The following is a 23,286-nucleotide window of genomic DNA, read 5'->3' on the forward strand; positions in this document are numbered from 1 at the left end:
TACATGAACGCACCTGGCAAGCAAAGTATGTAATGCTATTCCTTGGTATTCTCTGTTGTCTACAGCAATTGCCTAGTCAAAACAATTGTGAATGTAATACGAATATGACATTTAATGCAGAACAATCCATTTCTAGCACGCACATATGAAGTACGGTGCTATATATTGCTCCTCTATTTACCCCAGGACTAATTTTTCCCTGGGGTTAATTTGGTGTAAGCTTGCCCACGGGGGAAATGTATCGATGAGAACAAATTTGACCTTGGGATATTTTGTGGACGCTTTTGCATAGAAATTGAGAAAGGGTAATATTTTCAATAAAAAGACAATAGTTTGTGATAGAAAAATACAATTATCATATTGATAAAGCTATTGTAAAGCGAATTGTGTCAATTAATCATAGTAAATAGTATTACCTGTCAATACAAAATATGTTTATTTGTGAAGTTTTCATGGGTTGAACTATTCCTCTGTCAACAGTATGAACTGTTTCCCTCCCAATTTTATTGGAGACGAAATATCATTTACATTTTTTATTCTGGATCACCTAATAAATAGTTATTTCCTTTTTTGTTTAGATATGTGTTTGATCAAGTAATGAACATTTTTTCACACTAGGTTTGGGTAACAGTCAACACTGGTGTCACGTGGTGTCGTGGATGACATTTTGAACTATAGATGTTATTCAAATAACATGAAACAACTGTATTCTATTATATTTTGCTTAAGTCATCATCCATGCAGTAGAACATTTAGAGAAATTTGATATAAATCAACATTCAATCAATGTAAGTCTGTTGACAGCATTCGTCAATGCCCAGATAAGACCTTTAATTCGAAACTTGCCTTATCCCCAAATGGCTTGCGTTATTTTGTTCAGCTCGAGAAATTCATCTCCGTATAAAATTACAAATGGCGATACATTTTTTTTTATGCTGAATAATTTATCGGTCGATTACTTTACGCTAATGTCAATTTTCCACACCATAAATTGATACAATTTGGCCAAATCATACTTATGCAAATTCATTGGAGATAACGATGCCTCAATGTATACAGATCGTTGAGTACTTAAGCAGATATTTCTCAACGCATTTAGGAGATCATTAATAAAAACGCGATATTATGAAAAAGCAACCTTCCTCCTTGTCTGGCAGATTTAAGGACTGCGACATCGGTTAGTAAATTACAGACTAAGAGCCGGCAAGCCTCTGCAAGACACCTTGGTGCAACCTAAGCTCCGATAAAAGATTCAAGGGTTATGTGATCTATGGGAAGGTGGTGAAGGAAGGAAGGATGGACGAGCGGATAAAACGATATCTGGACCCATCTAATACAGGGGATTGGAAGATTTTTTTGCACGAAAAACTAAAAAACTATGGAAATAACCTTATTTTTGAATGTGACATAGACCAACGATTCATCAATCGAATCGCTAGTGAGAAAACTTTTCTTAACGATGTTTTAGCGTCATGGTTAAACATAAAAAATAAACATGATGAAAATCTTGACACACCTTTGAGTAAATCAGTCATATGGAATAATAAATCATTAAAACAAAATGAACATACATTATTTTATAAAGGATGGTTCCAGAAAGGTATAAAATTGTTTGAACATGTATACGATTACAGAACTCACTCTTGTTACAAATTCGATGAAATTAGATTTTTATATGATATTCATGAACAGGAATTCTTAAAGTACCTAACACTTGTTAACTCTATACCAGCAGCCTTTAAACTGAAACTTAAAGGTGAAACTATCAACCAGTTAACAACAGCAAAATTAACTGATAAAATACAAGCATCAAAACAAACAAATAAACTTCTTTATTCAATACAGCAAAAACATATTTTCAAACCATCATCTGAAATTAAATGGCAACGCGTTTTTCCAAACTTAAATGACAATATACCATGGGAAACTATTTACAGACAAACTTTTACAACGTCAATAGACTCGTCCCTACGAAGCTTTCAGTATAGGTTTCTGTTAAGAATAATACCAACAAATAAATATCTGTATATGTGTAAATTAAAAGAAACCAATCTATGTGACTTAGGTAACATGGAGATAGAAACTGTAGAACACCTATTCTGGGAATGTCTGAAGATACAACCATTATGGAACGAACTAAATAATTTCATTACATCTAAATCAATGAATATTTGCATTACCAAACAGGAGGCGTTTTTAGGAATTCTTGTAAAAGGAAAAAACACCCTTATTTGTAATTTGCTTATTCTGTTAATGAAATTTTTCATATTCTCAGTAAAATATAAAAAAGCAGTACCAACATTTCAAGCGTATAAACAATACTTAATACTGAGAGAACAAATTGAATCGCAAATTGCACTATCAAACAACAAATATGAAACCCACATAAGGAAATGGCAGTGTTTAAAAATCAAATAATAAAATAAATATCACAGCAATAATAGCACAAACCGTAAGAAGCTGTTTTTTTCTACTATTTATGATATAATAATACTCATACAAATCCATAGGGGAGAGCAAGAATGTATGCGTGTGTGTGTGTGCGTGTGTGTGTGTGTGTGTGTGCGTGTGTGTGTGGGTGTGCGTGTGTGTGTGTGTGTGTGTGTGTGTGTGTGAGTGCGCGTGTGTGCACGTGTGCGTATGCGCATATAGAAAATGCATAGAATTTTGTTTTTGTATGAATCTTGTTCTTGATCTGTTTGTTAAAATGAATGCTATGCAAAAAATAAATGAGAAAAAAAAAAGGATGGACGAGCGGATTTCCAAGTGCATTCTTACTACCACTTCCTCGGTAATACTGATACCTTATATTTAATTTCCATCTTCTTGTTTGATAGTTCACTCGTCATGCAACATAACAAAATAGCTTTTTGAAATGAATAGATATTAATCTGTATGTTTAAAAACGAATAATTGAGAAACATACAAATTCATTACATTTAATTACAAGTAGCATTCGCAATAACGCGAGTAACTCTCCCACTGGCGAAAAAACCTCGTGCGTGCTTAATATTGCTAATAACTATTTCCTTCGAGTTCCGGTACATAAACATTGGCACCTCCAATAATCAGCACAAATACAGTGTTGATGCTTAATAACCCACGAAGATAATGTTGATAGATTACCCGCTGGAGTAGGCGAGCACCGCCACGAAGATAATGTTGATGAGAAGGGTAAGCGTCAGGAAAAGAATGAATATAGTCCTATCCAGAATTTCCGCCATTCGCACCCAAGTCACTTCGACATCAATGCTGCTTATTTGACTTGTTTCACGAGTCTGGGTAATGTTGACTCGGCTTCCACCGTTCGCTTCTTTGGTGTCCTTTAAAGGCGAAACCATGTTGCTTTGGGCGTCCTCCTGTTCGTCTCCTCTCGGGAATTCCATACACAGAACCCTCGCACAAATCCTGGTTATCTTGACGAGCAAGCACGAAGAACCTGGATTCCCCGGACGATGATGAATTAGCAAAATTAATACGGTGAGAAACACACCGAATGCTGCCATCACCATGAAACGCCCAGGTACACACCTTAAAATAAAGAGAAAGTTATAACGGCTTTTCATCAGGCCGTGAAAAGCTAGTATTAATTAGTGTCAGTATAGCATTCATCGACTTCCACAAGTTCCTCAAAACCTACAACCAAAAAATTTAAAATATATTTATTTTGGGCTAACACAAGGTCCCCGAGGAGGGTCACTGACAAAGGAATGTAAAAGTATAGACATCATAAAATAACACAAACTCATCGAGGTCCTTCGTCAAAAGAATGTCATTATTGAAAGCATGGGCTTACAAAAATGTTCGCTGTTATAAGAATGTCAGTAAAGCTATCAGTGACTCGCAGTAGGTTCTCGGGGTCTCGAGTAAATAATAGACTAACACAAATTAACCCCTTGAGTCGTTACTGCCAGTATTGCTTTGCTGGACTTGAAAAGGCCTCGATGCTCACTTGTAAAGAATAGCAATCATGACTTACACAAAGTCCTCGAGGTTCACTTCCTCGAAGAGATGGTCCAGACTCAGTTCATCTATCCGGAACCCCCAACTCACAATCTCGATGGCGCATTTCTGCTCATCGTACGGATAATACGTGATGTCGACCTGCATTCGTTCAAACATTATTATGTGTGCTATATACGTTATGTACCGCTAAAAATATTTTATTCTTTTTTTCTTCTATATTTTTCTTATTTCTTAAGGAAGAGAATATTTTTGGATTGCGTAACTGACACTTTAAAAACTAAAATGATCAGATTTCTAAGAAAGTACAATGTATTTGATTTTAAAAGGTTTCTTGTCGCACTTTAGGATTATTTTTATCGAATCATTTCATTTCAATAAAGATACAAGAACTTATTGTGAAACTAATCGAAATCAACTTGGACACATTTCAGTCAGCTGTGAAAACAATTAATGGGAAAACAAAAGATATATCTCTAACAAACATTGTTCCTCAGTTGAAGAATATACACACAATGATAAGATCTTTTTGTAAATAACTATACACAAGACTCGAATAAAACATGTTAGCTGTAATACTGACAGTAACATAATTCGGAAGCGGTAGTAATGACAGATATCAACACAAGGGCATGCTATAACACAAACGGGAAGTTGAGTAGATTGCATTTATCAGCATAATTGCTGATATTAATAACATAAACAACTGCAGCCAATCGTATTAAACAGGTTAAGTTTTTGGTTTGGTCAAAGTTATCTTAACTATGAATTGATTGGTCAATATTTATCCAAAAATAACTATTTAAAATCAAATCGTTTTAATGAGTCAACAAGCCAAAAGATAATCTGTGGACAGCTTATCAAAGTTTTATACTACTGGCTGCTGAAAAGAAAGAATCTTAGTACGTACGCATCATAACCTGCAAGAAATACGTATCGCAAAATACACATAGCCGTATTCGCCTAGTGCACACGGCCGTATACCGATCAACTAGTGTTATTTCATGACAAGTGTTATTCTACGATGCTAAGAACAAACCAAAATAGTTTGTCATGCGTTGTGTTTGTTCGAATAATTTCAGCTATGCCAGTTATAGCGACGACTGATGATTTTATCTTGTATATTCTTACAACCATGGATGAGATCATGTGCCTTCCGTACATCTGCGGTATAACATGATACATATATGGCAATGTACATATATAAAAATCTTGATTCCGGTGCCATTTTATAGTTATACTATTAAAATATTATAAAATGACTGTAGGAAAACTCATAAAGCGTGCCTTTGGCGAGATTCAATGTTGTATTAATCAAGGTGGAATTCGGCCGTATAACACTAGATGGAATACAAGTATACGGTATATAGCCATTTGCATTGCGAGAGATTTGCCGCGTATATGAAAGAATGCCTGGAATTACATGTTTTAACACCCCTTTTATGACAATGACAACGATTCATTTATTATAATTGTTGAAATTATTATAATTACTATTATTATTATTATTATTATTATTATTTATTTATTTATTTATTTATTTATTTATTTATTTATTTATTTATTTATTTATTTATTTATTTATTTATATATTATTTATTTATTTATTTATCTATTTATCTATTTATTTATTTATTTATTTATTTACTTATTTATTTATATTTATTTTTTATTAATAAATTAAAAAATAGCATTATTGTCATAATTATAATAATACAGCTTGCCATTATCATTTATAACAAAGTGCAACAACAACAACAACAACAACAACTGACACAGCATGGTAATAAAATAGTAACAAAACGTCCATCCACCTCACAATGTGTTTGGAGGAGGCGCGGCGGTTCCCACTCCACCAGTCCCGAGAATTTCACCCTCAAGTTGAGATCCGGCGCTGATATCACCCCTATATTTGCTAATCTAAAACATACAGAACCGTTGACATGGTAACCAGAGTTGTTTCTTGGCTGGTTTCCGTAAAGAGAAACATGGCATAGCCATAGGCAAGTTATTGGAGTGTTCAATATTAAATTGGTTGCCATGGTTACAACAAAACAACGTCTGTAAAGAATCCGGGGGTTACTATAACAGTGATAACACCTGACAACCACACAAATAACGAATTACATGAAAGCAACAATATTTATCATTTATGCAACAACATACATATTTTGAAGATTATTTTGACAAATACGTTTATGTAATATAAATGATGTATTATGAAATTAATATCATGTTTTTGTGTTTCTTTTCTTTGTAATTTATTATACTGTTGTATTATAGTCTACATTTGCTACATAAATATAAAACAAGAGTCGGTATGATCTTTATTTCAGCTGAAAAGTTTAAATCAATATGATTAGTCTCTCTGAAATAAAAAAATCACACTTAAAATATGTATGCTGAATGACACAAACACTAAGCAACTAACATTCAAGCAGCAAACCCTCTGTTGGCGAGAGCAACATTGGGTTGTCATGGTAACAAGTGTCACCTGGCAGGACGTGGTAAGGATCTGGGGAAGGGTCCACTCAACGTGGCCCGTGTGTGACACCCGTAACATTAAGGACCCGCCTTGAAGAGCTCCGAGGTCACGTAGCCTTTAAACATTAAATAAGGTTTTATGTATTTTGGCGAACTTCATTGATATAATATCGGCGTTCGCCTCTCAAATGGTCCTGGTTATACCGCTGATTTAAACACCGGTATCGGACCGTTGACTAAATGGCGGCATTGGTCCATTACTGGCCGTTATATCGTTGGTTGTATGCCATCATCGACCAAGCAATCTGTCGCAGGACAGGTTGCTCGACTATACGCCGCTTTGTCTTAGAAATGAATTCATCATTGATGTAATACGTACATGTCAAAAACATTTATATTGTATTCTTTTAATAGACGAGCTTTAAAAAAATAAAAATAAAAAAGAATGAAAAAATAAATAAAAACAAGGGTCATAATTATAATAACTGTGTAAAGTACGAAGGGAATTGAATGAAGGGTATTGAAGTTATAAGTGAAAATCACAACTTGCCCTTAAACTTGAACAGGATGCCGACGCGGGGCGAGTAGTATAGCCCTCTTTATTTTTTGAATAGTCAAGCTAAAAAAAAGACAGAAAATAGATAAAAAATAAACAAGGGCCATTATCTGTATTTATGATCATTTGGAGTTATGAAACCTTATTGTGCGATGACCGCGATAAACGGTGTGAAGTATGAAGTCGATTTAATGTACTTCATTGGAGATGTGAGTGAAAACCCCAAGCTGCCCTAAAACTTTAACCAAATTTATTAAGCCGATCAAGAGCCATAATTTGTATTTAGGATAATACGGAGTAATGTATATGGAGTAATGCAACCTAATTGTGTGATGTTCCTGAACAACTGTTTGAAGATTGAAGTGAAATGAATGAAGGGTATAGAAGTTATAAGTGAAAATCCCACCTTGCCCTAAAATTTAACCGCTCACAATGTGCCCTAAACTTTGACCTAAGTTCCTAGGTCAATCTGGGGCTATAATTTGTATCTAGGATGATATGGAGTTATGCAACCTAATTGTGTGATCGTCCGGAACAACTGTATGAAGTATGAAGTGAAATGAATGATAGGTATTGAAGTTATAAGTGAAAATCCAAACTTGCCCTTAAGCTTTAACCGGACGCAGACGCCGACACCGGGGCGAGTAGTATAACCCTCCTATTTCTTCAAATAGTCGAGCTAAATCGCGAAGCTGCTACCCGATAAGGTGTGATTGATATACCCGCATTGTAGGCGGTGCATGTATGCCAATCAAAATGAGTCAATAATAGACAGAATTATATTTCGTTTGAATAATATATCACCTCGAGTGTAAACTAACTTAATACATTATTGACATGATACAATGTAGTATTTACGAACACGAATTTACCTAACTTATGGCTTTATCCGGATATGATCAATAACTATGTGCTACTTACGAGTTGTCAACAATGAGCTCGGGTTTCCAGATGTCGTTTGGTTTTGTAAACATATACTCAATGTCGTTCTTTTCCGTCTTGTTCCATTGCAATCGGTCATCTTGCCACTCCTGTAACAAAGGACACACTGATCAACATCGTTGTAATCAAGAACGCACTGATATCGTTGTAAAAAGTGCACACTGACATCGCTGTTACCAAGGACGCACTGATATCGTTGCAAAAAGTGCACACTGACATCGTTGTTACCACGTATGCACTGATATCGCTGTAAAAAGTGCACACTGTCATCGCTGTTACCAAGGACGCACTGATATCGCTGTAAAAAGAGCACAGTGACATCGCTGTTACCAAGGACGCATTAACATCGTTGTAAAAAGTGCACACTGTCATCGCTCTTACCAAGGACGCACTGATATCGCTGTAAAAAGTGCACAGTGACATCGCTGTTACCAATGACACATTAACATCGTTGTAAAAAGTGCACACTGACAACGCTGTTACCAAGGACGCACTGATATCGCTGTCAAAAGGACACACTTACATCGCTGTTACCAAGGACGCACTGATATCGCTGTGAAAAGGACACACTGACATCGCTGTTACCAAGGACGCACTTATATCGCTGTAAAATGACACACTGACATCGCTGTTACCAAGGGCGCACTGATATCATTGTTACCAAGGATGCAATAAATCGGTTGTAATCAACGGCACACTGATATCGCTGAAACCATGGGCACACTGATATCGTTGTAACCATGGCACTCTGATATCGCTGTAACCATGGGCACACTGATATCGTTGTTACCATGGCACACTGATATCGTTGTAACCATGGCACACTGATATCGTTGTACCCATGGCGCACTGATATCGTTGTTACCAAGTCACACTGATATCGTTGTATCCATGGCACACTGATATCGTTGTAACCATGGCACACTGATATCGTTGTAACCATGGCACACTGATATCGTTGTAACCATGACGCACTGATATCGTTGTTACCAAGTCACACTGATATCGTTGTATCCATGGCACACTGATATCGTTGTAACCATGGCACACTGATATAGTTGTAACCATGGCACACTGATTTAGTTGTAACCATGGCACACTTATGTCGTAAACATGGCACACTGATATCGCTGTAACCATGGCACACTGATATGGATGTCAGCATGGCACACTGATATCGTTGTAACCTGGGGCTAACCGATATCGCTGTAACTATGGGCACACTGACATCGCTGTAACCATGGCACACTGATATCGTTGTTAACAATGGTACACTGATATCGTGATAACCTGGGGCAAACTGATATTAATGTTATAACCAAGGGCGCACTGAAGTCATTGTAGCCAAGGACACACTGATATCGTTGATGTCATCGTTATCATGTGTTATTTGTTTCAACAAATGAAGGTTGCGTCAACATGCCGGGAATAATCAGTTGAATTCAGACCCCAAATTGTGCTCGTGGTCGCTTCCGTCTGTGGTACAAATGTAGGTACATAATTTAAAGACATCTTCTTTAAATGTGTGTACACTTACCAGTGTAAGCCAGCCCGCTACAGATAACTTTTGGCCTTTTATGTCCTGGAAAACAAATGAATCAAGCTAAGTAATTAAGAGACTCAGATATTGAAATAAGCAAGTAACTGAACAACAGTCGCGAACGTTTGGACATATACGGACGTACACAGTATATCTCAATTAATGAAAATCGTGAATTATTATCATTTACTGTGCATATACTTGTACGGAATGTTTAATTTGTACAGCTGTGTCTTACAGCATTTACTTAAGTTCACACCAAATTGATAACTTGTTCATCGGATTTCCCGCACCTATTTTTTTATCACTTGCGCCCGCACCATCTAAAAAAATAGTTATTTTTTTTACAAGCGCTAATTTGTTAAGTAGAATGTAGCCCCCCCCCCCCCGCGTTTTTCGATCGTAACAATAATCAAAGCACCGGCACTAATTTGGCAACAATGTAAACATTTCATTTCCTGATTCTTGAAAATTACGTCAACAAATGACAATTCTACGTTACCACCATTTAAAGTTTGATTAAATTTTGGACAAATGTGTTTGTTTTAATTTGCCTCACGCAAAAAGTAAACGTATATATACTGGGCAAGAAGTGCTGAATTTTATCGTGAATGACAGTGATTATCCAAAGTTTTAATTTGGTTCGGACATGTTTGACGGGAATTCGGATGACCGTTACAAAAAACTGGAAAACTGGTTTTGAGTTCTCTCATTTATGAAATAATTTAAAGAAATACATTTGCTTGATCTCAAATAGCATTTGTTTGATCTAAAAACTAATATTTATATATAATTATCTTTTAGTGTTATCATTCTTTCACTGGATGTTATCCTTGTACTGTTTACAATATCATTGTTTAGTTAATAAGTGAATAAAATGTGAGCAAAAGTGAGTTAAATCACTATATATATATTTGTTCGCTCTTCGCTCGCTCTTCTTTTTTGCTAAATGCAAAACGAATATTTTTATTATTATTTCGCTCGCTCGCCCCATTATTTTTTGGAAAAAATCCGATGAACAAGTTATCAATTTGGTGTGGCCTAAGGGATTCATTCACAGATGGTGGCAATACTTTGTTTCAAACTTTGTTCAAATTGAGCTTATTTGCTTACATTCATCAACTACATGTAACATGAAACAACAACTGTTGTCAGTCAATAATATTTACTTTCATAATTTTAATAAAAATATTATCAGTAAATGTTGATATTTCATCAATACTTCAATAATTTTGTGCAATTTTCACCTAAAATTATATTTTTTCGAAATCGTACCCAATATAACATGAATCAGTCGATTTTAACTAAACCCTACAAAATTGTATCGGACACGATTAGAAGATAACTGTGTATCCGAGTTAACTCCTATGATAACTTACCAATTCATCAATAGCCAGCACGTTAAGCCCTATTTTCACGTGCGTCACTTCCGCCGGGCGAGATATTGGGTCATAGCCGGAACTGTACACTGTCTGGTTCCGGATTTCCGTTTCCATAGCAGCAGAATACGCGCCATCAGCAACTGTATAAATGAAATTCACTTCTTCTATTAGTTTAATGTTGTGGAACTAATGTCGTTTACTGCGATTCATTATTGATTTATGATATTAGATGTTTTAGTACAACAACCGCTATATAGCTAAAGTTTTTATTTAAGTATTTAGGCATAAATACGGTAATTAATAAACGATCTCTGACGTCACTCTTTTCCCAGAATTTCTGATAGGTGGCGCTGTTTTAAGCGCTTTCATTGTTAAGCACACCGCCTGTCGAGCGGTCATTTTTATAGTTGAAATAAAAAAAACTCCAAAGTCTTGTCAAAAATATGTGTTTCACAATCTGGATTGTCACGATTTGTATTTTTGACATGACATTAATCATATGCATAGCAGTGCGATTTTCTGTATCGGCAGTCGAGTTTAGGAGATGGACTAGTGTCGGGTTTTGAGACGGATTGGAGTTGGCCAGATCGTGACTGACAGTCTTGCTCGAACTATGTTTGTTGTAATAACTGAATAAAACATGAAACTGGGAAACAGTGTCGTTGTGTTCAAATTGAGTTGAGTTGAGTTGAATTGAGTTGGACTGTTGAGAGTCGTTGGCTGTAACGCTACAGTAGTCCAGTGGAAAGTCACTTGACTATCAACCTAGGGTCGAAGGCTGATCCCCTTATTCACCACTAAAAACTTTTAATGCTTTTAATGTTTAAGGGCTGTTTGCGTGAATTCAATCAGGGCTTCCATGTGTTGTTGGTATGCATCACCGCACGTGAAAGAAATAGGGTTGTTCTAAGCAGGGATAAATTCTATCTTTGTTATACATCCAGCTAGATAATAATGGCTGATACTTTCACTTCTGCAAAAATCCAGGCCTGGGATAGTCCTTTGGTTGCGTAAATAAATCAAAAGCCAAATGTTTGTAAATCGGATGCAAAATGCACATATGTTTGGAGACAATATATCTTTGTCAGACAATGTAGTTTAAATGTACAATCTTTATATAGTGATTACACTGAAAAATCTGAAAATCTAGATAAAATAGTTATCATTATGGTAAATTTAGTTTCAGTTATAAGAGTTGTAATAAGCAATTACAACAATAAATCATGGACGGTGAATGGCCGAAATTCATACCAGCTCATATATATATAGCACCGTGTACCACAGTGGCTTAAGAGATTAACCTAAATTTCCGAATCTTGCATTTAAAAAAAACAACAGCTTTTTTCATCCACGAACCGGAAATAGATTATTAACAGCTACGTCATCAGCTATAATTTTGCGTGAGAGGCGTCTCACGGGTAGCAGAGTAGACATATAACACTCTTTTCAAAAAGAGGGTACTGGCAGTTTAAATGAAAGTTGAAACGAAATGTGTTTTCTGATTTTTTGGTGACGTACGCGTCAGACCTCTTTAGCAATGTTTTAAGACATTCTCGTGTATTATCGATGCTGCGGGTCTGCTAAGATAAGGCCAAATAAAAAATAGGTGCGTTTCAGGTAACGCTGCCAAAACAATAGGGTAGGTAGGACGGAATATTTTTTTTTTTTTTTATTTTTTTTTTGATATATTGATTTCAGTAACTGTTGACTCAGACAGTTACAAAAATAAAAGTCATCAATTTTCAGGTCTATCAGTAGTTTTTTAAACATGTTCCATGCTTCAAAGGAAACATTCTTTATTTGTCTGGTTAAATACTTTGACAATGATGGTTGGATTTCAACTAAGTTATGGTACACCACTCTGCTATTATTTAAGAATTTCCAGGAACGGTTTTACTTTTCTTCATGCACCCTTTTGCTTCCAATCACCCTCTGTAGAATGCTAACCTCCCTGTAACATAATTACATGAAGAGTGGGACAGGAAATTTACCATATAAGCCATCAGCCAAGGAAACCTCAATGCTGTCAAGAGGACCTGGGGGTTCAGGTTTGAAGAACAAGTAAGATGCAGGTTTTATTGCCAAAATTGCACAATTAAGTCTGACATATCAATCCGAAAGTCAGTATCTGACACATTTGTATCTGACAAGAAAATATAGTTCAAGAATTGAAATATACATGCCACACAAGCACAAACTACCCGTAATTCACCTTAGAGTTCGGACAATCTGAAATTCGGACATCCATTATTATTTTCAATTTTTTATTTTTATTTTAGGTACCTAATTTTTGGACACCCAAAGGACATCGATTGTAACTTTTACAGTTACTTAGTCTCACAGACAAAACTTATTGATCTTTATCGTTACAATGCCTGGCTAGATTACCTAACCGTATACATCACTGTGATAAGTTAGTTAGTTACTACCCATCCTAAACGATTTATTGCCTGTTGAAAAGGATGTGATATATTTAATGGAGGATTAAAGAAACAACAAGGGCAATCAAGAGATTAAGAAAACACAGACATGTCATGTTTGTAAAACGATCCGCCAACAAACTTTGAAACTTGTTCCACACTTTTAATATAGACTTTATGAAGCAATAATCGTACAGTAATACTCACTGTAACATCAATAGAACAATAAAAGTCAACACATTCAATGATACAGGTAACTATTTAATGTGATGAATTAAAGTTAGACATGCAATACGAATTACAATCGAAAACACCACTCAGAAACATTAATCCTGCATAGCAATATCCATGCTCTCCATGAGATCCTCGTGGGTATAACTGAGAGTTATTTGACGTCACACAATGTGACTGTTTAATCTGAAGCCGATAAAAGGTGTTTATTCATTTCAATGCATGTACAAAATGGTGTTGAATGGGATTTTAATTAACTAGATGAAGGAGTTACACTTAATAACCATTGATAACTACGGATAAATTAATAAGTGGTAAAATGCAGACATGAAGAAAAAGACAGGTTTACCATACATGTAGATAAAATGTAAAAATGGTTATTTTCAATGAATTTGGAGAGCGAAAAATTAATTATTTTAAGGTGTCCTACCTCTAAGGTGAAGTACGGTAAATACATTCAGAAATCCAACTCTTACTAATATTGTAAACTTTACGTACATACATTTCGTAACAAATGCTTTTCGTACCCAAATCACATTTTTTTTCAGGGGAAAATAGGTTAGGGTCGGCGGGAAAAAATAGGGTCGGTCGGGTAACCTGAAACAGACCTATTTTTTATTTTGCTTAACCGATTTTCATTTTAATAGTTTATTATTCACTCGTTTTTTTAGTACACACACTTTATGAACATTAATCAATGAACTTTCATCATGCATCTATGTTCCAAAAAATAACGAAATCACATTTAAATTGAACATGGCATAAATACATAACAAATTACTACGCAGCCATTATTTGAATGAAAAAAGTGTTAGCAAAGTTATTGCGGATACTTACTGGATAAAAACAGTTTCCTTAGTTTTAGAGTTTGTTTCATGAAACATGGGTATTCAGTCTTCCCTCACTGTCAGAGACCAATCTGGTTCTCTTGAAGAAATGTCGTTTTCCAGGTAAAGAGTGGAGACCACGCTAGGTTGTGGATAAATTATGTAGCGTGGGTGGGGTTATAATTAATCATTTTGATTGTGAATTGTTGTGTGGATTTTGCGGAAATTCTTAGTTCGTATTACAACGACAAACAATTTAAAATGGTATTTGAACGATGATACTACATCTTAGTTATGTTCGAACAGTTGTTTTCGTAATATGTTTTTATAAAAGCAAATGTTTCAGCTTAAGTTCAAGAAAACGTTTGAACAATAGGATTACCATTTTTCTTATTAACAGTTAGTTGTTTATTTCCAAATTTATCTTTATCAATATCAAATTGGTATTTTCACTGTTGTTATTTCACTTCTAAAACTACACATTTTATCGCAAAGCATAACAGAAAATGTTTCCCTTTTTAGTTTTATATATCGAAGTTATCGATAGTCTGCCTCGGATTTAAAAAAAAAGAAAATGGTTCTGTATAAAGAAAATATTATTACAGTGTAAAATGATTGTATGATTGGCATAAACTAATTCAATCTGTCTAACAGGGTAAAGTTCTAACAGTCATAACATATTTGCAAAAATATATAATCTATCAATTGGCAACACTCTCCAATGTTCCAAAGTTTTTGTTGAGTCCGTCAGGGAGAAAATAGTTCTCCGATTTTATTTTCTACTTACCATAACGATTAGGACGAAATCCTTAAAAGAACATGTTCAGGTGTTTCTGATAGAAGTGAATGAAAATGAAGCAATGATGTATCTTCAATTACTTATCCTCTTGTACGCTGACGAAACTGTTCTCTTTCCATACAATGAAAGTGTTTTTCAACAAAGTCTAAATTGTTTTCAAAGACTAAAACAATTGTTTTTGGTGCCAGAAATTTTATTTTGGCATTGACATCTATAGATATAGAGACAGTTAAGGAAAACAAATAAATACATGTCTATTTCTCGTCCACTGGAAGCTTTAAAAACTACCGTCAACATTTTATTAGCTAGGCTAATTAAGCAATTAATACTGCTCGATTTCTCAGAAATAATAACCTATACTTTTCTTTAGGCATACAACTCTAGTTTTTATGCTACTATTGTTCCCGTTCTTACGTACGGATGTGAATCCTGGGGATTTGAAAACCTTGATCTGTTGGAGCAACTTCATTGTATGTTTGCACCGGATTACATATAAGAGAAAGAGTACTCTACGCTACATGCGCTACTCGGAATTTTGTAGATACCCTTTATGTTTTAGTCTTAAAACCAAAATGGTAAGTTAATGGAGTAAATTTATTTCATCCCATAACTCAAAAACAAGTTTGTTGACCTATAATTGCATGTTACATAGTAATAATTCAGTCGATGTTGATTATAACAAGTCATTTGATTTAATGGGTTGATTCATACGTTTGGCTTAACCAGTACCTGCAAAACATGTTAGTATAATTCTTTAAATCTAATCTTGTAGATAATTTTCAACAAACTTGTTTTGAACAATTTTATATTTCTTCTTAAGGTAGAATGTATTCTCTGTTTAAGTCTGATGTAAAATTAAAAGAGTCTCTTTATATCTTATCAGAATCTCCACTAATTTCCTGTCGAAGTCGGTAGATGGAGAACAAAGGATGTACCACATGTCAATAGAATGTGTAGTCTTTCTAGTCTAAACAAAATTGGTGACGAAATGCGCTATTCACAAATATGTCCACTTTTTAACACTATTAGAAAAAAGTATACATTGTCGTTTTAACTCAAGACCTAATGTCTTGGATTTAGAGAAGTTTTTAACTGTAAGAATCAGGATATCTTACGAAAAACAGCATTTGTTTGTTAAAATCTTAGTTCATCACTTAAATCTGCACTCTCACATATTGAACGTTTTGACAACCCATGGAAACTTGTTATATAAGACTGCTGACAAGAAATTAGATCGCGGTTTTTTATATTTATGTTCAAAACATGATGTTTTACGCATTTTTCTTAAACCGTTAGTAACGGTTTAAGCCATAAAACATTAATTTTCGAACAGAAATATGAAAAACTACGATCTGATTTTTTGTAAGCAATCTTATATCAATGGTTTGCAGAAATTTGCTCTTTCAAGGACAAAAAATAAAGTTGTAAAAATGGTATATCTGTGAGAGTGCAGCTTTAACACGAAGTTGATAATGTTTTGAAATATGTTTTTTATCTTAATACTGTATTGTTTATAGTGTATTAAAATAAGTGAATTTGATTAACCATTACCTTTTTATTAAAAATGTATTATTTGAACTAACCACATTCCATCACCTAATCATAAATATTTTGTATAATGATTATAGATTCCAAACCTGTTGTGAAGCCGCCTTTAATCCACCGCTCTATACAGTGTCCTCATGTAGTATGATATTCACATGTTTTTACTAAATTTAAACTGTGATATAATAAAAGAATATTGAGTTGAGTTGATTTGAGTTGTAACTATTTTATCAGCTGTCACAATCGTAAAGCTGTAATGAGTGCATACATTCAAGGCAAAGTCATTGGTTGTTTTTCCATCTGCATCATATTCGATTGTAAAAACTGTCTGTTTTGTATATATCTGTACAACTACACAGCTTTGCATTTTTAATACAATTTATGGCATAACAGGTTTTTGTTTAATTACAAACCTTTTATTGCCTTTTTCATTATGATTTTCTGGGTAAACAATTATTGACATAAGTTTTTTTTAAATAATTTTATTATTATTATTATTATTATTATTATTATTATTATTATCATAATTATTTTTTTACTTTTCTTTATTATTATTATTATTATTATTACTATTATTATTATTATTATTATTATTATTATTATTATTATTATTATTTATTATTATTATTATTATTATTATTATTATTATTAATAACATACCAGTCAGAAAAATAATAAGTGTGATAATCCCTATTTCCAGATGGTACATCCTCGCTATCAACTATCCTGCCACTAAATGTCTGAATGCCTCTGGAAAAGTATGGTTCCAAACCAATAATCTCTGGGATTGGGCTGCTAAATATGTTCGACTTTCTGCGCGAGACTCCTTTTAAATAGAAGTCCACCCAGTATCTATTGTTTAAAATACACGCATCGGATCTGTATAACACAGCATTTAAGCAAATCATACGATGGCAATATTACCAAATATTATTAATTTATATTGTTTACACCTATTTCAGATCAAACCAATTACTTCCGTTACTTTAAGGGCGTGGACTTGAATGGACCTTGGTCTGGGCGATCCTGGGCCCCGTTTCATTAAACATCGTAAGGCTCAAGATCATAATTGTGTAGGCGTAACTCCGTTTGTTTGTTTTTCGGCGTAAACTGCGTTTCACACAAAAATATAGTAAGAACACTATACGAAGAGATTCTGCCCGTAACATTACGGTTGCACCCGAGCGCTCTTAGCAGCGTAAGGTTTACGACTTAGATTTCTTAATTAAACGGGGCCCTGGGGCTTAGGCGGACTTTGTGCTATGTCAAACGTTGACTTGGGGAACCTTGGGTTAGGGGGACATTGGGCCTGAGAGGCCATAAGCTTGGCCGGACCTTGGGCCTAGGCGGACCTTGTGCCTGGGCGAACATTGGGTCTGGGCGGACATTGGGCCTGGGCGGACATTGGGCCTGGGCGGACATTGGGCTCCTCTTACAGATTACAACAACGCGCGTTCGTTCTTTATCACTATATTCGTACAAGACTTATACGCTTTTCATAAAACAGTTTATGTTATTTCCTGTTTTGAGCCTTCAAAAGCAATCATTGTTACATGTTCCTTAAAACTTTGTTTCTTGAAGTGATTGCTAATGTACTGTATTTGAGTGTTTTGGTATGATGTTTCGAAATTGTGTCAACACTAGTAACTATTTGCCAAAAGCGGAGCTTAAAGCTGTATTGAAAATAAACGTGGTACTGAAACGTTCACTCAACAATGAGTGTCTTTCACGGACTTAGTTTGAATGAAAAGGCAAACAAATCATTGGGAAATTCTCCATGTTGAAACTTTCTGCGTGTTTGTTTTATTACAGTGTTGACCGAATGATGTGTCCGATGGCAGGTTGATGGATGGATAGATGCATGCATGCATGCTCGAATGAATGAATGAATGAATGAATGTATGAATGAATGAATGAATGAATGAATGAATGAATGAATGAATGAATGAATGAATGAATGAATGAATGAATGAATGAATGATGAATGAATGAATGAATGAATGAATGAATGAATGAATGAATGAATGAATGAATGAATGAATGAATGAATGAATGAATGAATGAATGAATGAATGAATGAATGAATGAATGAATGAATGAATGAATGAATGAATGAATGAATGAATGAATGAATGAATGAATAAACGAAGGAACGAACGAACGAACGAATGAATGAATGAATTTGATCGTGCTATCTGATCGTTAAACACTAAAATATCCTAGTTACAATACACGGTATAACTATTTTCTCACTAAAATATCGTCTCAGAACCGGATAGTTCTGTCTAATACACTTTTTGATCAATATTGATTAATGTGCTTACAAATTGGGAATTTGTTGTCGAAGGGTATCTTTGTAATGATAAAATCATTGAATATTGAATGAAATATTCATCATATATCATTTAAATAGAGCTCGTCCCTCGATAGTTTGTCCTGATGCCTGGACCTGACGATTAATTGGCGATATAATGCTCCCTTTGATCAAAGCTCAGAATCAATTGCCAACTGTACTTAATGAACTATGAACGGAAATACAAAAAAGGTAAAAGAAGCAATCCAATTACACCAGACATCGAGTACAGTAGTATTTTCATTGGTCTGCACGCTCTACTGGCTTACTTTATATTGCGCTTCCAAACTTGAGCTAGGATATTCCGCTTTGGCAATGTTTCATGGAATATATCGCTCACATGTATTTTTTTACGAAAGTTAATCTTTCGCCGAAGTGTGATTTGTCAGCAAAAGCCACACCTCCTTGACTCACACATTGACTCCAGACGGTCGTGGCTATCGGAAAACATCGAGGAATGCGTCTTTCGGTGATGTAGATGTGTATGTATTTTTCATATAATTCAAGGAATGTGTTGTCAGGTTTTGGACCTTTTCATATATTTCTTCATGTTGCCAAAACAAAACCGATCTTGAACGTTTTGCTACCTATATTTTTTGCAGTTTTAATGTATTCAAAATAACGCATAAACACAATCGTTAGATTTTTGCCTTATAATCCCTGGAAATACAAAATTTGGAATTACGACGATCATTTGCTTTTAAGTATTACTTTATTAGACACAAAATGAACCTTAAAGTTCGCGAAGCAGTGTGGTTGTTGATCATACTTTAAAAAGATCGAAAATGATATTAATTCAGTTAATTGATAATTTTCATGTTGTTATGAAATTGCTACAGTTTTTTCACAATTCGTTTCCTACTAAATTACTATTCATGAGCACCACAACCTATTCATTGGCACCCCAACGTTCAGAAAATCGAGCATAGTGCAGCAAGTATAACAAATAAAGTTCTAAAATTTGTATCACGGCAACCTTTTGATAATAAAAAGCCACACATGTAAAGAAAATGCTTAAATCTAAGGTACGAGAACAATTCTCACGAAAATCCAGATTTTTACGTTGGCAATGCTAACGTCTAGCAAATTTATGCAAGTTCTAGACGATCAGATATTAAATTTTATTCAGGACTATTACATCTATAACAACTCATGGCCATTCCTATGTGGAACTACATTCTCCAAATTTTTAAATTTAATCGTATAAACCTCTAAAAATGAAAACTAAGAAACCATACTCACTGTTAACATCCATATTCCACTCATTGGCACTATAACGGAAGACGCGTTGGAGCATTTTCAACACATAACAAAATGTTATGGCTCCAATGATTACCCGGCGTGACAATGGTCGATACCTATTCATGTTATTTTGCATACATACACATGTTGCGTAATAACCCGCAAACGCGCCTCATGATCCGCCTTTGCGCAAATGCAAACGTACCAAATACTGATACTAGGCCTAGTTTAAGGAATGTTTGGCATGATAATCCCCTGCTGTGCATCTCCTGCTTATTGCACTGGTGTCACAGTAGGGGCCAATTTCCTGTGTATTTGTTTATTGGCGCAGCGCCATTTAGGGTCCATTTTCTATAATAAAACATTATAAATTGCACAGCAGGATACTCAGATTGGCGATCTGATAAGACAAATAGGCAATGAGATTAAGATCAATTAACAGGTTGTTTACAGATACACGGTTGTTGTGTTGTTTTTGTTTTTGTTTTTTTTCTTTGGGGGTCACTTATTCAAGGCTTAAAGTAGGCCTTAAAACAGTCATATTATCAGGTTAAAGTCACAATGAAAATTAAATGCAGATTAACAGAAATAAATACACGACATATTTCAAACATGATGAAATCCAATTGGACAAAAAATTGTTTTGAACACTAAATAACAGTTTATTAACTATTTTATATTGATGTTAATTTTTGTCCAAACCTCTGTACAAAGGCCTATTCTGTAATCTGACACCCTTGTAATGTGAACGCTGATGATCATTGGAATAATTGCTCACAATGTATTTCTGATGTTAAATGTTTTGCTTCGTGTTATCTATTGTCATCTCTATAAAAACAAATATTAGAACGGTTTTGAAAATTTTCCCATGATCAATTAGTTATACTGAAATAATTGTCATTAGATCCAACTCATTCAACGAATAATCATAACAACTAGTATAAAGTACACCATTGTTGTGTTTGCGGGCTACCATAAGGCCACTCCTTTTTATATTTTTTGGATTACAAACCGGCGGCCGTAATTTTTGGTAAAACGGAAAAAACTCATTTTCGCCGTTTTATTTTTTTTTATTTTTTTTCCGACCGCACCGATAAGAGGGACGAAAATATAAAAAAGTAATAAATTGGTACGAATAAAATCAGTTTTGTACGTCGTTGTTCATTGGTCGGCGAAAGGTATTTGACACCAATGATGAGGCGTCTAGCATACATATGAACATTTTTTTACTGAGAGATTATTAAACTGTTTAAAGAACATGCACTTCAGGGTATTATTAAGATTGCCATAATTATAATGCTACACAAATTCACTGTAAGTTGTGATGCTGGGATTTATTCTGTTCGTTTTCTATATTGAAACAATGAAAATATAAATCGGAAGTTATTGAAATGAGCGACTTTTTTCCTGATTCCTCATCGGTTACTTAGACGCCATCCTGAGAAAACATAATAAGCCAGAATGTAACAAAACGTTTAATATAAGAAATATAAGCATCCACAAAACACTAATGATACAAATATCGGAATGAACCAAGAAATTTTTGACTGTCATAAACTTACTGGAACTCTTCGGCCTAAAATAAAGCACTAAATGTTTCCCCTCGTATAACTTTTCAAAAATACTGACTCGCCTCAAATTATTTTATTGCTAAAAATGTCACGATATTATTGGATTTTGAACAACCCGGTTTGTAACGAAATATTTGATTCAACAGCCTTTTGCTCGCAACTTACTTTTAAAAGAAAGAAACACTTTTGACAAGATCCGATTTGGAAAGTTACCCGGACCTGGTTTGATTGCGTTTAGGGTCAGTTGCTTTCGATGAAACTGTTCTTTGACGTGGAATGTAATGATATCAAATGTAGTCCTTGCGCCCTTAAGTTTCTTTCCGAGCGCCCTTTAAGGAAATTATAAATGGCCGATCGAAATATAAACTTGGGACCGCTTTGGATCGCGTCAAGGGTCACAGTGTAACATTCGATAAAAAACACACGTTTGATCTGGGGCATGATAAGGTCTTTCGATCTTGGCGCCCAATAAATGACTCTATAGGAGCCCCTTAACAAATTGTGCATGGTCGTTCGCAATTTCGCATGATAGGAAAAGTCCGAGAGCGCAAATGTTTAGGGACTCGTTTGGTTCTCGTTAAAAGTAAAATTAACTCAGTCCCTAATGGTCAATCAATAGACTCATGTAAACAGGGGCGTAAATTTGTCATTTGCCCATAATGTCCAAAAGTTGAATTATCAGCGCCGTTTATTAGAGCGGATAGTTCTATGCTTCAGTGAGATATCGATTTTATTTCATTGAGTGAGCACCGAAAATTTTCGGTGAACACGTGATGAGAACAAATCGATTTCCCAGTGAAACAAACTTTTTTTTTCCTTTAATGCTTCCAACGAAGTGATTAGCGTTTTCCCGTATTTACTCACCATGACCTTTGCCATACGCACCCTTTTGAATGTCTCATATTTGACCGCATAACTGAATTATTAAAGTGCATGTCGGAGTAAATCAGGGCTGCATTGCAATACACAGTCATTTATAGCATTCCTTTTTTTAGTAAACACACAATTAACAAACAATTCTGATAAACAGTACATACTGATCTTTAAACAACAAACTGTTTTTGCGATAGCTTCAAAAAACATTTGATTGCGTATGAATGCATTCATCGATAGTACATTGAGTGAGTCATAGAAAAACTGTCAACATTTGTTCATATGCCAAAACACGTGGAAAATAAATACATGCCATCAGTCTGCTGATTCAAAACGATGAAGTAAACAAGTGTTTAGTTGTCACTGTCACTGCTGTCGGAAATCATGCGGATTATTTTGTATTCGCGGGAAGAAGACTGGCGAATGGCGAATTTCTGATGATCGGAATATTTGTTTAATTTGCTGTTATTTAATTTGCAGTGTTTGTTAATGCTGTGAATGAAATCCAGCTTCTCGAAATATTGTGAAATAATAGGTGTGCATGTAGCAAAATCATGC

At 34.7% G+C, this 23,286-nt stretch overlaps 1 protein-coding gene across 1 annotated transcript; it reads right to left on the reverse strand.

Annotated features, from left to right (window-relative positions):
- Positions 1-3,122: 3,122 nt before the first annotated feature.
- On the reverse strand, positions 3,123-17,470 carry LOC128223527 (acetylcholine receptor subunit beta-like). The gene is made up of 7 exons (XM_052932804.1): positions 17,350-17,470; positions 10,865-11,007; positions 9,483-9,527; positions 7,925-8,034; positions 5,778-5,883; positions 3,980-4,104; positions 3,123-3,531 (listed from the first exon to the last, which is right to left on the reverse strand). The coding sequence occupies exons 1-7, from the start codon at positions 17,396-17,398 to the stop codon at positions 3,123-3,125; spliced, it is 987 nt and encodes a 328-aa protein (XP_052788764.1). The 5' UTR covers positions 17,399-17,470.
- Positions 17,471-23,286: the final 5,816 nt, after the last annotated feature.

This window comes from Mya arenaria, chromosome 17 (genome assembly GCF_026914265.1).
Source record: "Mya arenaria isolate MELC-2E11 chromosome 17, ASM2691426v1".
Classification (NCBI taxonomy): domain Eukaryota; kingdom Metazoa; phylum Mollusca; class Bivalvia; order Myida; family Myidae; genus Mya; species Mya arenaria.